We start from the raw sequence: 15,536 nt of genomic DNA on the forward strand, positions 1-15,536 counted from the left end.
AAAAAAAAATAATGAATGAATCAGTGTACTGGCACTAGTTTTTAATAATTCATATATCAGAGCATTAAAAAAAAAGAAAAAAAATCTGATAATTTCACATTTATAAAAAAAAAAAAAGACTTTTAAAATTATTGTTCTTAAAAAATATGAAGCTCATGTAATACTGCAAATTGTCTCAAGTATTTAAGCTAATTTGTAAGTTACAGATGACAGATTTAAGTGGAGCAAAAACAGAGCAGTGCATAACAGCAGCTTGCATCCAAAGCAGACACTGCAGTGATCAATAAAAGCTTTAGCATTGATCAGAAATGGATGGCATGACACTGAGGTTATAATGCGGTGCCTTGTTGCAAGCACACTTTGCCCTTTTCACCGTCTCCCTCTGGAACTGAAACGTCCCACACTCAATAATAAACAGGTGGGAATCCAGAAACACACGAGTCACGGTCACAAACTAAAAACACCAGACAGGCAAAGAGAAACTGGCTTGAAAGAAGCCCCCTTGGCGATGAGTGGATTTAACTCAGTTCTCAGACTGGGTGGCATTTAGAGAATAGACGTGGACACGGATTGTTCAGGGGTGCAAACATTTACTGCGACCTTAAATAAGAAAGATAAATGTTGAGGTTGCTTGGTTTGTGAGCCGATAAGTGTTCTTTCAGAAGAAAGCAGCAGACGGCATTGTATAAACACAACATGGCTTTGGGGAAAGTCACCGTTGTTTTATGTGTTTTAGGCGACTGAAAATATGAAAAACAAAATACAGAAGGATTCTCTCTCTCTCTCTCTCTCTATATATATATATACACACACACACACACACACACACACACACACACACACACACACACACACACACACACACACACACACACACACACACACACACACACACACACAGTTGTCCTCTAATGTATTCACACCCCCCATTAGAAAAGAAAAAAAAAACAGCTGCCTGTGAAATAAGCTGAAAATGACAAAAGTAATAAATAAAAAAAATTATTACATGATTTTCTAATTCTGGGTAAGTAGAAATATTTTTAAAAAATATGATTAAATATGTTACATCACTCAAAGTAATATTTAGTTGAACAATCCTTTAATGTTTCCGCTCCAGTCAGGTGTTTTCTGTTCCTCTCAGTCAGACTTCTGCACCTGTTGACAGGTATTTTGTCCCACTGTTCATCAGAAAACTGCTCTAATTTGTCCAGGACTGATTTATTTGTTTGTTTTTTTCAAATCAAATAAATGACAAAACAGTATCTTATATCAACAAATTAAAATTTGGCAAATTCTTAGTTATTGATCCTTTTTTTAGTCTTCAGTTATTGGAGCGACTGTTGTAAATTCAACCTTTTCTTTAATGAAAGGGGATGAAGACATTTGAGGACGACTGTACAACCTTTTGTCCATCCTCTGTCCTCTCCACTACAACCAGAAACCATGGGGGCAGCATTGTGTGATGATTGATTAATTGTTCAGTTGTTTCAGCCTGACTCTAACAGACTGCATTAGCCTGCTTTGTATTTGTGTATTTTATAGACAGCTTCTCCACAGGGATACCAGTATATCAAATTCTAAACATTTTTTTAAGGTTATAAATAATTTCTGGTTTAATTTTATCCTAAATCTGGATGATAGCTGCAGTTTTACAGATAAATGTTGCAGTTTTTATTAGTAGGGCTTAAAAATACTACAAATCTACTCTTGTGGCAGTACCTTGAGGTCAAAATGGGCGATTTGTTTGGAGTGCAGATAGAGGACCCCATCCAGGATCTGCTTGAGGAACTGAGTGGCTTCCTCCTCGCTCAGCGACTCCTTCTCCGCCAGAAAGTCGAAGAGCTCACCGCCGGCAACCCTAAACAGGGAGAGAGGAAAAGAGAAAGAAGAAAGCATTAAAACAAGCGATATCCCTCAGATCAGAGCCAGCTACAAATCCCTGATTAGGAGAGCTGAGCTGATCTGATCTAATCTAATCATCCCGATGCCTTAGAGTCTGAACAATTCACACGTTCAGAGAAGAAGCTAACCAGGGCTCTGCACCACCAACTACTGCAGATCATGCCTAAAAGATAAGAAAATTTCACTAAAACAAGTTTGCCAAGTTACATTTAACTCCAAAGGATGAAAATTTTAGGAAATATATATATATATATATACAGCATTTAACGGCTAATGCCATAATCAGTGCATATTAATCAGTGATGTATACCAGTTCTTTTTCATTTGGCTTATTTCATGACTTATTTATTAAACTTAATGATAATGGCAGCAATGGGAGAAGATGATGCTGGTCAAACCATAATGTGAGGAAAAAAGCCAGCTGTGAGTGGATATGGGGCTGACTAAGCAGAAGAGATGAGGCAGATAAACACATTTAAAGCCTGGGTTTGTCAAACACTTCAAGAAGAAGTTCTGTAGTGGTTGACAGAGTGGAAACACACGTTCTCTGACAGGAGAAAATGTTTCTGCCTCTGCAGATCACCTGTCTGCTTCCAAACAAGTCGGTCAAGGTTAAACGTCAGAAGTACTCCGTCTGTCCAGACTGAAGAGGCGAGAAGAGGAAGAAGAGGACAAACTGGAACAAGGCTTGAGTCATTTCTAACGTTTGAATGGTAGCTGCTGTTAAATGAAGAAAAAATAACTATTTTCTCTTAAATCTACACGTTTCTGTTTTGATTTAAGAGAAAATAATTGAGTTATTTTTTCTTCATTTAACAGCAGCAACCATTCAAATGTTAGAAATTACTCTAGAATACTGCATCATCCACAGTAATGCAAACTCTGAGTGTTGTGAAGAAGAAGCTGAGCCAAAAGGTAAAGCTCCAGGTTTTCCAGTTGATCTTCGTTCCTACTCTCATATATGGTCACATATATGTCTGTAGGTAGTGACTGAAAGAGTTTCCTCCTCAGACTGTCTGGACTCTCCCTTTGAGACATGAGGAGAAACCCCATCATCCAAGACAGGCTGAGCGTAGAGCTGCTACTCCGCAAAATCAAGAGGAGTTAGATGAGTTGGCTCAGACATCTGGCTGAGACCTCCCTGGTGAGGTGTCCTCCCACTGAGAGGAGGAAGACCAAGGACACGCTGGAGGTGCTGTGTGTCAGCTGACATGGGAATGCTTGAGGATTCCTCCCTCACCTGGATTTCCTTGATCTTAACGTAGCTAAGACCAAGGAATTTGTTAGTGAGTTTATAAAAGGTCATGCTGAGCACGAACCCAGCAACATTCATGATGGAGAAGTTCAGGTAGTCCAGTACTACCGATAGAGGAACAGGGAAACACTGACTATGCAGTGAAGTGGGCTCACCAAATATACCAGTGCTTCATTAAAAGTTATTATGTCCTTGCTTGCAGGACAAAAAGATAACTTAATTTCAGCCATAAAGCTACTGACTGCTGACAGAAACTTGGAATTATGCAGTTTTTCATTTTTATTTTGCTTTCATTTCAACTGTGTTTTAGCACATTAGGTGTGAAGAGTAGATCATGCAGTTATTTGCATAATTTGCACAGTGTCACAGCTGTCTGAATGTATTTTATTATAGTACTGTATATTTATTATGAATGGATGGATGGATGGATGGAGTCATCTTCTCTAAGTTTACATAATACTAGCAGTTAGATGGGTGGGAAATTAGTGAAACCCTCGAGGCACTGAGATGCAGTCGGTAGATGTTTTACATACAAACTAAACCTATTTTCTTAATTATATCCAATGAATGTGTCTGTTTTAAAGGAAATTCCATTTATGTCTTTATCCCAAAATTAATCATCCACAAGCAGATATAATTACACTTTGATTGCTTTTAGGTACAAATTAAAAATAAGTATTGGTGGGCTGATTCACTGTTTATCTTAACCATCTCAATTGAACATGTGCTGATTTAATTACGATTTGTACATGTTCAGAAATTAATTTTTTTCTAAAATAATTAAATGACAGAAACACAACTGTAAAGTGTGACAGGACGCTTAAGGTCACGCTACTCCACAGACACTGAAGGGAGACAGACCAGCCAATCCCCCTTTCAGTGTCCGGGCGGCAAATACTCAACTGCAGAGATTGCAGAAGGCTAGCAGAAAGCTAGCTGGAAGCCAGCAGGAAGCCTGCAGGAAACAAGCAGGAAACAAGCAGGAAGCTAGCAGGAAACTACCAGAAAGCTAGCAGGAAACTACCAGAAAGCTAGCAGGAAACTAGCAGGAAACTAGCAAGAAGCTAGTAGGAAGCTAGCAAGAAGCTAGCAGGAAACTAGCAGGAAACTAGCAAGAAGCTAGCAGGAAACTAGCAGGAAGCTAGCAGGAAACTAGCAAGAAGCTAGCAGGAAACTAGCAAGAAGCTAGCAGGAAACTAACAGGAAGCTAGCAGAAAACTTTACAGTTCCCATTTTAAAGCATGAGATTTACTCATGTGGTTTGAAGGCTAGCATTTTGGTTATTATGGACATGAGAACAAACTAGACCTGGAATATATGGGAGTTGCTTAAAGCCTAAATAAAATCGAATATTAATACTGCAACCATGTCACAGCAGCCGGATTTATTATGGCTCCACATGAATAGAAGATGTTGGAAATAAATTTGTTTGGTTACTTGAATTAATGGATACTGAATGGAGGATAAATAGTATAAATGTAGTCAAGTGGAAAAAGATCCTGATTATCGAACTATAGGACCTGAATTGAAGTCAAATTGAATTTTGAAGTACCTAAGATTGCACACCTCTGTTTCATACACAGTTTGAATCAGTAACTATCTCCACCAGGTCAAAGCAACATCAGCTCATCCCAGTCTCACTTAATTTTTTTACCTCAAAAGAACCAAAACAGATGAGGAATTACAGCGGCGTGGCTAAATTTACACAGAAAAACAATTTTAATAAAAATCTATAGGAAATGCAGCCTGCTGTGTGGTGTCCTTCCTCTCAAGAAGTCTTTCAAAACCACTTCTTGGTTTGCGCTTCATCCCTTACCAGGATCCTGTGGCAGCATGCCAACACAAACACATCCAACCTGACATATAATGACAAACACCAAAAAACTGTCAGTGGCTCAGAGAGCAAGTTTAGGAATCACTGGGATGTATTATTCCTGACAGACTTGTAAAGAAAATGAACTGTCTCCATAGTCAGTAGAGCAGAAACCACTTTTTCAGAGCCCTCTCATGTCAAAGGGTTGAGCTATACGTCTACAAATCCAGTTACACATCAGCAGTAAAGACAAATCCTTGTTTCACAACAGAAAGGGAGTTGAGAACAAGAGTTTGCATGTCATTATGTAATGAAAGTGAATCACTGACTTTTTTTTTTTTTTTTTTTTTTTAAATGCTGTATGAGACATTTCGATAAGAAGAAAACTAAACGGGTGCAGCGGAGTAGCTGGAACAAACTCAAACAAGGTGAGAGTTTGTGTTGCTACCGTCAAGGTGCAGCTATTCTGCACCACCATGCACAATAAATAGACTCCAAAAGGTCATTTATTCCAGATGTTATCAGCCTTGTAACTGACAACATATAAGCACTATCCAGGTTGATATTTTTGGTATGTGATTTATTGTTTTATGCTTACAGACTTATTGCACACCAAATTGCTTCTTGGGAACAATAAAAATACCTAAACTTTCCACTGATTTTAAAAGCACCATAACCATCCAGTGAATTGACAAGCTTAAAGGGACATTGAGAGAATTTCCATATTTTTGCGACCATAAGGCGCACTAAAGTCTTTTATTTTCTCCAAAATAGACAGAGTGCCTTATAATGCAGCATGCCTTATGTGTGTACCGAGTTCCAAAAACTATAAATGATGATGTGTGACTTTGATGAGCGCGCCGCTTCACTGACAGAGCATCACCTTTTATCTATATAAGCACACAATGCTTATATAGATAAAAGGTGGACGTTCAGAGGGAAAGTGTGGGCGTGAAAGAAGACGCTGAAGGCATGCCCTCAGGCACCTGCGAAGAGACGCACTTACGAAGCACAGTTCAAACTGCAAGCTATCAGCTACGTGGACAAACATGGGAATTGAGTAGCCGTGAGAAAATACAAGATCAATGAATCCATAGTTCGCAAGTGGAGGAAGCAGAAAAACGAGCTTCGCCAAGTCAAGAACACAAAGCTGAGTTTCCGCGGAAACAAGGCAAGGTGACCCGAACTGGATGATCGATTCGAGCAGATTTGGGCTTGACGAAGGAACTCCAACCGCTGGACATTGGTATGAACAAGGCATTTAAAGTGAAGCTGCGAACGGTTTGGGAGCGATGGATGACAGATAGTGAACACAGTTTTACTGAGACTGGGAGGCAGCCAGTTACGGCACAGTTTGTGAATGGATTGCGGAAGCTTGGGCTAACGTGTCTGCTTGCACTGTTGTTTGAGCTTTCGCAAAAGCCGGCATAATTTATGAGGAGCCACACGGCAACGGGACTGACGAGCGGGAACCTCGCATGTTCGATGGAGAACTAGCCCAGCTGTTCATTTCAGATACAGAAGATGAGGACTTTGATGGATTTGTGAATGAAGATTGATCAAAAAACAACATGAAAACATTGCTAAATTCTTCAATAAAGTACAACTGAACTCAGTTTTTCTTCCGCTGCCTTTTTTAAAAACACCCACAAACAAGCAAGCATGTTTTAGGCTAGACTACCAGTATGTTTTACCCATAGACTGTATATAAAGAGATGGACGGAGTCTCCGTGACGTCACCCATAGGTTTCTGAAGAGCTGAATTGAAGCTCAGTGGGCGGTTCCTACCATTGCCATGTTAGCAGCGTCATGTGCGCCGTCTCGCCCGGAAAATACAAATATGGGCAAAAAGGTGGAGGTGAGAGGGCAGCCGTGAGCGTCATGGTGGATGATTGACATCGAGCGAACTCCAAGCTTTCTGTAGCTAAAAGCTAACCGAGCTAACCCCGAGATAACAGGAGCTAACCAGCGAACGGAGGTAAGCGGGCTAAAGCTAAGTCACGTTGTTAACCGGCTAAAAACCGCGGTTGTTCTACGTCTTCCTACTTGAAGCCAGAGATTGGTACCTGTCATTCAAAAGGACACGACCCTAAATTTGCAGAACTTCGAGATTAAATTACTTTAAAACGGGCGAGTTAGAAAAAAATTCACTCCCCCCACAGTTGTCATGAAGGTAAACCTGACCTATAAACCGAAAATGGATTTTTGCACCAGGCTGTCAACATGTTTATTTCTGCTGTGAAGTTGGTCTTTTTAACATGGAGTCTAATTTGCTCTGTTTTGCAGCCAGCCCCTAGCGGATGAAGCGGGAACTGCAGTTTTATGCACTTCCGCATAGGCTTCACTTTTAACCGCCGGAGGTTGCCGCTTGGTTTTACCATACCCGCACCCTAAAATCTGATGCGCCTTATGTATGTGTTAAATACAGAAATAGCACCCGTAACTGAGACTTGACTGTAGGGTGTGCCTTATGGTCGTGAAAATACAGTACTCCCTTCTAATGTTGAAACTGTGTATTGCATTCAAACAAATTATGCATTGTTCCTCACATTTCGAACACCTATTCCAACAACGATAGCCAGCATGGATCAAAATGCCTCAACACTTCTTAAACAAGTCATTTCCATGCCAAGTGTTTGTTCTGCTCAGCCACTGAACCAAGTTCGTCCACGATGTTGACTGGGATCAGCTGCCTTACTGCATGGGCTGAATAAATTCATAACATGGAGACGAAAAAGAGTTACAATCTCTGCTATCCTATAAGAACACAACACATTTAATACCAACTCATAGCGTGAAATCCTGTTGAGCAATGGTGGAACTGTGTGTTTGCAAGGTTTCAGTCCTTGGGGTGAAGTCAGACTTAAAGATGGTTGGAAGGCTTTATAAGCTGGCATTTACTGAAACGGAAAAAGCCAGCTTTCACTGCGACTTTGAAAGCTACTGAAACCACGTCAACATCCATTTCTGCAACAACGCTGTAACATATGCTACCTATGCTAATGAGCAACACTGTCAAACAAAGCCAACAGAAGAAAGTTAGCTTTAGGCAGATTTGGACAGTCCAACTGATTTACTACTGGAGCTTCAACTTCAGCAACCCTTTTTAAATCTTTCTCCTTCTTGAGCTCCTTCTACCTGAGGAAGACTGGCACCATGTTAATTGTCCTTTAAGGCCACTCCAGTAAAGCTAACTTTAAAGTGGCCTTTTTTATTTTATTATAATGGTGAAAATGGCTTTTGCGATGCTGCTGCTGCATATGCAAAGTCCTGCTTTTTTTTGTAAAAGACAGTTGATGTTGTTGGTGCTGTTTGTCCCTAACTGGCATCTGTAGTTGGAAGATGGTGCTTTCCTACCAGCTTACCTGTTCTATGTACAAACAAATCTATAATTCGCTGATGAAAATGTGTCAGATTATTCATGAAGGTCGTAATACACCAAACATAACATATATAAATGCAGATATTGATTTTGACCAGTAAGCAAGGGGAAAAAAAACCCACAATGTCACTTTAAAGCTAAATAATAATAAAAAAAAAAAAAACTCAATTGACCTCTGATTACTGCAGGGGTTTCAAACAGAGTAGGGGTCCCAGAACAGTGCTAACCTTGGACACTTACATTTATAGAAAATATGCAGATTAAACATGCTTTCATAACATCATTTATCCATTTATTCATTGCAATGGACTTTATTAACATCATATATTTATTTATTCATTGCAATGGGCTCGCAAACAATCCAAAACATGATTAGAAGTATAGAAATAAACAAATAAATTATGGCACAAAGACTGACCCCTCATCATATTTGACCTTGAGTTTGTCACTAAGTTGGTTTGGTTATTTTTAGATGATTGTTTCTGTTTTCTTTAAATACATTTGGTTCTAGATCAGCAAAAATAAGGGAAAGCTTAAGTATTCATTTTGTCTTCTGAAGAAATTTGAAAAGTCCTGTCATGTGTGATCAGTCGTCAGAAATACTTGTAGTTGTGCTCTGAACCTTACATTACTTCTGGCTGTAATGACATTTAAATGCAGAGTACTCTGTACTCAGTATTTTGCCTTGAGGCGTATCTGTTCTGAAGAAAACGTGTGTATACCGACTGTATGTATTTTTAAGACAAACATCACTGATCTTACTGTGTCGGTTGTTTGCAGACTGGTTAAACTGGTCTAGCGGGAGTTGGGAACAAAGAAAAGTGGCCTTCTGCCACACGACACCAGTAACAGGTTTCAGCTACAGTCTCATGTTTTCTAATCAGTCAACTCTGAATAATAGCTGCCATGCTTTGTGATGCGATAACTGATGATTTTACTGTTTAAAGTAAATAAATTGCTTGTAAAAGCACAATTAGATACAATTTAAAAGGTTTAAAAGTGTACTGAATCCTAGAAGGTCTGACAGAAGCTTTCCAATGTCAGGATCATCCAGGAGAAACTTTCTTTGATAACAGTGTCGGTAATGAGATTCATACGATACGGTAAATAGTCTTTGGTTATCTACCGCTGCCCCAGTGTATCAACAGATAAGGTCACTATTTACATGCAGTTTGTTTAGGAAAACAGAAGAAAAGTTCAGCAGCAGTGTGGAAAACATTGTAAGCTATGAGCGGTGTCAAAAACCCAGGTCATGGGGAAGGTTCGCCAGTGTGTTTGCTAATTAAAAAAGATAATTAGCATCAAAACCAGTGAAAGCTAACATAGATTACATGGATAACACCCTGGTCTGACCATTTCCCAAACTGCTGATCTGTGGGGATTTTGATACACAACCATCTAGAGTTTGTGCATCTTGAAAAGAGAAAATCCAACAAGCAGCAGTTGTCTGGATGAAAATGCCTTGATGTCAGAGGACAATGGGCAGACTGGTTGCAGATAAAAAGAGAACAGGAAGTCAGATAAGCACTGGCTCCAACCAAGATATGCAGAATAACACCTCTGAACACACAGCAGTGGAAGCAGATGGTCTCCAGCAGCAGAAGACCTCACCGGGTGCCACTCATGTCAACTAACAACAGGAAACTGAGGCTACAATTCACACAGACTCACCAGAACTGGACAATAGAAGATGGAGAAACGTTGCTGGTCTGATGAGTCTCCAGTTCAGCTCCACATTCACATGATAGAATCAGAAAACTCATAAAAACATGGATCCATCCTGCCTTAAATCCACAGCTCAGGCTGCTGATGTAATGATGTGGGGGATATTTGTGGACGCACCGTTTGGTCCGTTAGTACCAACATGGCATGGTTTCACCACCACAATATACCTGAGTACTAGTGGTGGGAAAATCAAATAAAAAAAAAAAATCGGATATCAGGATTTTTTTTGCTTGACAATTTTAAAATGGATTTTTTTCTTTAAAAAATCCCCTTTTTTTTCCAATCAATAAAAATAATCCCCTATCAATTTTTTGTCATTTTTATTGTTATTATTGATCTTTTTACTTCTCTTCTTGGGCATTATAGCAGCAGAATGATGGTCTGGCTACTAGGTTGTTTTTATCTAATTGAAATCAAGAAAAATAACGACCAAATAAAAAAAGTTTTGTACATTTTTTTTTTTGCTTTTCATCCGTAAAAATCCGCAATATAGAAGAATTGTGAGAATTGCAATTTAAATCAAATTGACACCAAATAAATTGGGATTGAATCATATCGGGACAAAAGCATATCATCACAGCCCTACTGAGTACCAGTACTGAACACATTGATCCCTTACTTGAGCATAGTGTACCCAGAGCATTATTTTTGGACATGCAGCAGGACTTCCCAAGTTGCGTGCACACACACACACACACACGTATAGTCGCCCAAAAAGGTTACCAAAACCAAAACATTCCAACAGCAAACAGTATACAGCTGATACAATCACAGTTAACTCGTAAAAGGATGAAAAGTTGTTTTATCAACCACAAAAAGTAAACAGAGTCGCCGCTGCTTGCGCAGATCACGACGCACACAATAAACAATGCTACCATCCAGGTTATGCAAACTGTAGAACAAATAAACATGATGAAATTCTGCATAATTTGGGCTGTGTCCTTTTGATTGGCAGGTATCTGATATCCAGCTGCAGGAAGGCAGAATGTAGCGGTTTTCGTCAGCAAACAGCGTGACTTAGCTTTAGCTCATCTACCTCTGTTAGCTGGTTAGCACCAGTTAGCTACAGGCAGTTTGGAGTTTGATGGGTGTCAATCATCCACCCCTGCTCACAGAACCCCCTCTTTGCCCATTTTTGTATTTTCTGGGAGCGACAGCGCGCATGAAACTGCAAAGACAACGATGAATGGTAGGAACTGCCCCTTGAGCTTCAATCCATCTTTTTATATGCAGTCTATGGTGTGTACCTGTTTGAATGGGCTTAATCATAATGTCAGCGTCTCTACACCCAACTACTCAAGTCAATACAAGGCCAAATAGATCTAAACAACTTGGTAAAGAGTAAATATCCTCTGAATAACCACATCCTACGACGCAGCTGCTTCAGTGAATCATGACATAAGCACAGCAAAGTCACTTACAGTTCCAGGATCAGGATGACCTCAGTCTTATTCTCAAAGACTTCCTGCAGAGTGATGATGTTTGGGTGCTGGATCTCCTTCAGGATGCTGACCTCACGCTCTATGTCTTCCCTCGTCACCCCTCGTCGACTGGACTTGTTTCGCCGTTTCTTGATGAATTTGGCGGCATACTCCACACCTGTACTCCTGTGCCGACATCTCTTGACCACAGCAAACTGACCGCTGTCAACAACAAAAACAGTGTTAACAATAATAACTCTTTTTGAAAAGAAGAAATCATTTGTTGACAGTGGGTTGAGTTTCTATTTATCTCTAGAAATGTGACCAGTAAACAAGTCTAATATAATATAGTTCCGATAAATGATGAAATGCAAGCTTTAATTTTGCACAAATTTCTATTAAAATACACAAAACATCAAGAAAAGATTGAAACAAGGAGGTTTGCAAGGTGCAAACTGACTAAACTGACAATGATGCACATCTGTAACACAAATAATTACAATCTGCAAGGACATTCTGCTGCTACGAGGTCCAGGGTCCGGGAATGTTCAGCAGCAGTAAAAACAACAAAAAACCAAAACAACATAGACTTCAGGCCATACATGAACCAGTTCTAGTGCAGTAAACATAGACATCTGATCCAAAAGGAGTGGGTGGGAATGAAGCGCGAAAAGTGTTGATTAGAAACAGCTTTAATTAATAACTGGCTGATGAATCACGGTAGACACCGCCTGTTTTCAGGCGGTAATAAATTCTGGATTACTGGATTTCAGGTAAACATCGGGGCAACATCAGACAAACACCAGAGATGTGTCTGACTGGAACTGACATAATAATACTCGTCTTACACATTGAAAAAGATTAACACCATTTGGTTGCATCTCATATCATTGCTGCTCCTGGTAATATACTGCTAATGCACAGAAAGGAGGGAAAGGAGGGAAGGAAGTGAAACTGTAGCTGCAGTAGAACAACAGAGTATTCATGCTTCCCCGGACTGTAAGAGAGGGAGGGAAAAAAACCTGCCTTCACCTTCAGCAGCTCCCCATAATCAGTTTGACAACAGTGTGTAAATTAGAGCCAAACTGTGCAGCTCTCAGTGTCAGCAGCACACTGATAAGAATCAAAGCTCAGCACATCAGCTGATGCAGGACTGAGCTTCCTCTCCACAGGGAGCTTTGCTTTACAGCTTTAATTACTCACAACATGGAAAAGATATTAGCATTTTGTGTTCTCAGCTTTTTTCCTAAAAAAAAAAAGAATTTAAGCCTTTTAACTTCAACTTATGAGGACCAGAGGCAAGTTTAAGTCCATTCCCAGAGAAGTGATGGAGGTGGTGAAAAACTACACATACATTTAGCTTTCCCTGAATAAAGAAGACCATTTCTGGAGGAGTTCATACAACAAAACTGAACAAAACTACGAGAGCTGGCTTTGACCTGAGGACTGCTGCACCTGGAGCTGATGTTGCAGCGGCTGTTTAACCCAACAGACAAACCTGCAGCTTCTCTGAAATACAACGATTAAAACAATCTCCACAAATTAAATGAATTAAAACAATCTTTGTTATTATATGAAGTATTTACTGGGCTTTTTACGAAATCTGGGATAAAAAAAAAACAAAACAAAAAACCTTTATATTTCTGTATTTTAACCATTTATTACCATGTGATCTGCTTTCTGGTATCCACCAGGGGGTAGGAGACCAGTATTTTATGATTAACAACAGGAATTTAAGTAAAGTTTCTACCATAAAGTGCTGCAAAATGTCTCAGAAACTGTACGTATCAAATATAATACGTTTGTCTTTGTAGGATTAAATTTACAGCAATCTCTGTGAGGGCCATTACACATTTTAAGTCGACCCATCGGAATCAGCAGGGGATCCTTCAGTTCTCACCAGTCCACCAGTTGTGGGTAAACATGCCCTTAAGCTGGTTGCTAACTGCCAAGAAAACCAAAAAAGAAAACAAAAACTACAACCTGAGGCATTAAAGTGGAGCAGAAATGTTGGAGAGAAGTCTCAGATGGCTTGAGACTTAAACTTCGCTCATGTTATCTTCCCAAACTGTCAGAGCAGAGGGTTAAAGAAGCCCCACTATGTCAGGAATAAGTAAATGGGTAACATTTGGTAAAAACTGATAACTGCAACGTGCAAACAGACTTGTGTTTCTCTTTTTGACATTATTTTGGCAGCTGACCAAGCAACTATGCAGATGGGATGACATTATGCATCATTTCTTGCATCACTGCATCTCAGAAGGTATATCTTTCAAATTAAAAATCCTAAAGTCCCATGAAGTCATTATAGTATTAGTATATTTAGTATGCTTGTAACATAAAACTATATCTAGGCCTGTCACGGTAAACAATTTTGCCATGCGATTAATCGTCTCAGAAATAATTGCGATAGACGATATTATTGCGTGAAGCGATTATTGTTGTCATTTTAAGACCATTTTCAACTAAAATAACAATGAGGTTATAATAATACAAGTACACCCTTTCAAAGATCAACATACTTTAATTTCTAAAGAACATTTAGCTCAACATTTAGTTTATGCTCATCCAGTCCCCAGTCTGCTAAAACAGATCTGGATTTCTCCTGGGGTTTTGGCAACGTGGTCATCTGGAACATCTGGTCTCTAAACACCATGTAACACAGTTACATAGTTTATGGTAAAGCTCCTATAAGGGGGACATGTTTGGACTTGACCAGAGGTGGAATGCTAAAATTGAATGTCTTAAATCACCTCCAGTATGTCATTTTTCACGTCATTGTAAAGTTGGGAAACAGCTGTTTGTAACATCCATGTTCATCCAGGCAGATTGTTAATGTCTTTCTTTTCCCAGCAGGGAAACCTGTAGTAGATGGTTGTGTTTTAAGTGCAAATGGAAGCTTGTTGCGTTGCCTTGTTTAGGTAATATTGTCTGAAAACAAATGCGGCACTCGCTTGGAGTGAGCAAGAAAAAAAAAGGAAAGACAAATGAAAATTATTGCGTGCATTTTTTTCTTATCGTGCAATTAATTGACTTTTTGCTTTTTACAACAAGTCAAATTGATAAAATTATCAAAACTTGATGATGTGATAATGTTCGTACAGTATCCTAGGTTGTTCTGAAAGGTGCTTTCTTTAAATAAAATGTATTATCATGTCCTACTATATTGTCCTGCTCTAAGGTGGAGTGGGGTTCAGTCTGAGGCTTCTTCAGCTGCAATTAAAATACCAGAGGTCTTTCCTGCCTTCAGCTAAAATCAAAATGATGTTTGTTAATTATGACGAATGAAAGTTATTTATTTATGCACCAACATCATTCTTTCCCCTTTAGATTTTAATAAAATTAAAATTCTGCAATTAGAAAACTCATTAGGATCAATTAACAGTAACACTCAATCTTATGCTTTTGCTGGCTTTAGAAGGACCTGCATCTTCATCCAAAATGAGATTCAGAAATGTCATTATTCTCCTGGTAGAGACCAAACATCCCAGAAGAAAAATATAGTCTGAGAGACAATCATGTTTATTAAAAGTCTGCAACAACTTGGTTATAGCATGTGAATAAAAATGTTTGCTTCAAGTCATGCACAAGAGGAACACACAAGGCTTGAAATGCAAACTAGATGTATCTGCATGTTCATTTAAATTCTACAATGTTAACACACTACAGGTTAAAGAAAGGTCAAAGTCAAGTGCAATAAATCTGTGTGCAGCTGGACAGCTAAAACAGAACAAGCACTTTTAGCTGGAGAGGCAATCCAAATGTGGTGGGTCTACTTGACATTTTAGCATGACAAATTAGTTTATGTATGAAGAACACGGAGGCTGTTATGGAAATTCTGCCATCACGTTGCCTTGCAGCCTTGTTGTTGAATGCTGCGATTTGATCAGGGTAACGCTGACTCTGCTGTCACTCGACCAAAACACTGCCAGAAAAACCACTTGGGGAAGTGAGGACACTTGGCTGAAGGCTGTTGACGCCTCCGCCGACTGTGCCTCCTCACAGCCCTAGCAATCATGAAGCACTTAGTGTACCAAA

At 39.4% G+C, this 15,536-nt stretch overlaps 1 protein-coding gene across 1 annotated transcript in view; it reads right to left on the bottom strand.

Annotated features, from left to right (window-relative positions):
- The window catches only part of dapk1 (death-associated protein kinase 1), a gene marked incomplete at its 5' end in the record, with an annotated part of 92,939 nt that overhangs the window by 45,914 nt on the left and 31,489 nt on the right, over positions 1-15,536 (bottom strand). Inside the window, 2 exons of the mRNA XM_079251922.1 lie at positions 1,720-1,858; positions 11,499-11,720. Of these exons, the coding sequence (XP_079108048.1) occupies positions 1,720-1,858; positions 11,499-11,720 (361 nt within the window). The remainder of the gene's footprint in view (positions 1-1,719; positions 1,859-11,498; positions 11,721-15,536) is intronic.

This window comes from Telmatherina bonti, assembly GCF_933228915.1.
Source record: "Telmatherina bonti genome assembly, chromosome: 13".
Classification (NCBI taxonomy): Eukaryota; Metazoa; Chordata; class Actinopteri; order Atheriniformes; family Telmatherinidae; genus Telmatherina; species Telmatherina bonti.